Below are 3,365 nucleotides of genomic sequence, written 5' to 3'. Positions count from 1 at the left end.
CTATTATTCTGTATTTTAATTATTTGTTATAAATAGTTTAAACGTTTGTAATAATTTACCTTGTTCAATATAACTTGCTGAAGATAGAATATGTATATTCCGAAACGTTCAAGAATTAAGTGTTTGTTAGTGTACATATACAGGTGTCAAATGTTCATTGTTGCTGCCGTCGCTCTACTATTCATCATTAAACTTCGAATGAATCTGATGCTATTGTTAGAAACTTACGCGCCTATACCTCACCGTCTGTATACACATATATTTATAACTCCATTCAGTATGTAGTGCTCTGTCATTTCTAACACATTGTAGATTTATTTATTGTTTGTCGATGTTCGAGAACACAGAACTACTTTTTTTTTTTTAGTATTTTGGGATTTTTCCACAAATTATACTTCCGACCCCACAATGTTTAGAAATGACGCCACATAACCTGTCTGTTGTGCAACATTCACTCCGTGTGACGTTTCACTAGTAGCCAATCAACGTCCTTCCCGTTTCAATCATCATATTTATATGCCACAAGTGTGAGCTTTGTTTCACTTTCACAAAGAAGTGTGACGGACGGATCGTGATTACTCGTGGTACCTACTTATAACTAAAAGATGAATTCGTCAGCTATACTGTTTATTTTCTTAACAGTTGCCTTACTCTCGGGTAAGATAAATCTATATATATATATATGCATACTATGTTATTCACTGTTCTGGATTCAGTACAATTTACGTTATGTTGCATGCACTCTATCATAGAAAATTCACCCACTCGTAAACCTTTTTTTCACTCGTTCTAGAGTCGTAGTCGTAGGATTAATGAGTATTAAGACTCTGTATATTTAAAACTTTTAGGGGAACTTGACGTCAATAGACTGCCTCTGGCTGTTTCTGCTTCTAGAATAGGACACGTTTCGGGTTCTATATAAAGTCTTTTTTTTCGACCTGCCAAAAAAAAGGGCCTTAGTAATAGTATAGAAGCGGAAGGGTGGTCCTACTATAGCCTACAGGAACAGTTCGTTAACAGTAAAATTAAAAACTCTGCTCTATCTATACTCTCCTAAATACTATTGAAACACGTTACATATAGTTTTATTTCTACGATTCCAATACTGTAATAATATGGCATAAACACAGTATAGGATATAGATTGTTTTCAGTTATCATGTATAGAAATGTGGAGGAAAGACTCTGCCGACGTTTTAATAAACTGTTAGCCTATCGGGAGCGGAATACCTCAACACTCAACTGATTAGGACAGAATATGGCAAAACTCAAAAATCTATCTGAAAAACTCTGAATACGTTTAATATATATTTCTATATGTGTCTGCTTGTCCTGCTGGAACCATCTCTCGGGGGGAGGCGGTTTACGCACCTACGATGCTAAAGTCTTGGTTTCGATTCTCCACAGTGGTTAGCCCGATGTAGCTTTACTCTAAAGTAAATAAACAAACAAAGTTCATGAATTTTGTTTGGTGTCATTTTTCATTGTTTCAAATTAATTTCCAGTAACTTAAAAGTATTTTCATTAATGTTGAATAATTTTCAGATTTTTTTTTTCTTTTTACGTTGGAATGCCTTTTAAATAAATTTCTTATTTTCTTATCAGAGAGCCTTCCTACCAACAACTTGCAACTAATTGGAAAATGTACCACTCAAGAGTTATTTTCGATGAACCAAAAGATGCAGCGATGTTACATGCACGATGGTAGTCCAACAAATTTTCAGATTCAACTGATGTCAAATGTGACTAACAGGGACTACGCTTCATTATGCAAGTACGTTTTAGTACAAAGATATTTTTTTACATTTTCAACTCTGGATTTATATTTCGCTTACTACTAACCAACCTTTAATTATTAACGTGTTCGCTTATCCAAAGTAATATACCAACTAAACCGCAATTATTCATTATTTCTCTTCATGTTTCGGCCATCATCGGGCAGAAATAAAATAGGCGCGACAACGGTGTATATATATATATATATATATACTATGCATAAGGTAAGTCTCCTGGTGGGACATAGGTAAATCTTCGGGTTTACACAGTTAAAATCAGGGGCTCGATTCCTCTCGGTGAATTCTGCAGATAGCCTGATGTGGCTTTGCTTTTGCTGTAACAACACACGCACACGCATGCATATAAGACAAATATTCAAGAAAAATATAAAACAACATACAAAATATATTATTAATGAATATATACTTTTTTATACAATGTTACTTTCAGTACAATTAGAGGAATAAAATTCCTGGACTTTCGTCTTTATATTTAAAGAAAAATCCTTGTTTAATTATAGCTAGCGACTCTTGCATTCAGTTTTGTATAATTGTTCAAGAAACTAATTAATTCGGTCTCATCCCATAGCCCCTCCTCCTCCCCTATGTGGCTTTGGTCCAAAACAAACAGTCATCTCGTTGGAGGATATGATGGTCATAGCTAATACCACGTGATAAAATCTAATCCTAATGTTTTAAAGGAAGTTTGTGTTAATTCACATAACATTATAGTTTACGATACAGACACTATTGCATTCACACTTTGTTATATGGAGGTACACGGTGGCTGCTAAAGAGTTTATATTTGCCAAAATATCTAAATATGTCATTTCCAGCTGTAAATCTAACGTTATCATGTAAATTGTGTACTTGATGTAAAAAAATCTTTTACCTTAACGTCACCGTAACTCCACGTTGCAAACCGATTTTTCACAAATCTCAACCAAATGTTTTCTTTTAAGTGACAATCGTTTGAATATAATCCATGAAAATGTGCCAAATTAGCGGGAAAGTGGAGGTCCATAGGCCATCCTTGAATTTGAGAATATAATTTACTTGCTTGAAATTCATGCGGAGAAATGTTATTTTGAATTAGCCTGTCTTCAAAACGACTAATGACTTCACTTATATTTAACAGCTACTAAAGCGAATAAGTGTACGAAATCTAAAAAAACAAAACGTTATTTTAAAGAACGGATTTGATTAACAAGGTGTGTTGAATCTTTAATGTGGTGTTTGTTTTGTGAGTATAAGAAAAAAAATATCAATTATGAATATGGGAACGAGGTGTAATGATGAATTAATACCAGAAACAATTTGGCTGATATTTTCGTTATGTATTTTAGGTAATGTATAAAACTGTGGAAGAACAAATTTAGATGATGATAATTTAGAATTTTGGTTAGGGGATAAGGGAAAAGTGTTTCAAAGTGTTTCTAACTTTATCGTGTCAAGTGTTTGAGGTTCTTATCTATCAATTATATGACCAATCTTTTAAATAAATTTTTAATACATTTATTACAATTACTTTTATTTATAATGATTTGGTTGAAACAATTTCTTGTATCTGAAAGCCTTTAATACTGTTGCG

General features: G+C 33.1%; 1 protein-coding gene across 1 annotated transcript in view; it reads left to right on the top strand.

Annotated features, from left to right (window-relative positions):
* The first annotated feature begins 499 nt into the window (after nt 1-499).
* LOC106464855 overlaps nt 500-3,365 on the top strand; it is a 7,556-nt gene continuing 4,690 nt past the window's right edge. Inside the window, exons 1-2 of the mRNA XM_013925012.2 lie at nt 500-657; nt 1,605-1,773. Of these exons, the coding sequence (XP_013780466.1) occupies nt 606-657; nt 1,605-1,773 (221 nt within the window). The 5' untranslated portion in view covers nt 500-605. The remainder of the gene's footprint in view (nt 658-1,604; nt 1,774-3,365) is intronic.

The sequence above is a fragment of the Limulus polyphemus genome, unplaced genomic scaffold (assembly GCF_000517525.1).
Source record: "Limulus polyphemus unplaced genomic scaffold, Limulus_polyphemus-2.1.2 Scaffold1761, whole genome shotgun sequence".
Taxonomy (NCBI): Eukaryota; Metazoa; Arthropoda; class Merostomata; order Xiphosura; family Limulidae; genus Limulus; species Limulus polyphemus.
Note: the sequence above shows the minus strand (reverse complement) of the source record. Positions and strands in the feature narration are given on the sequence as shown.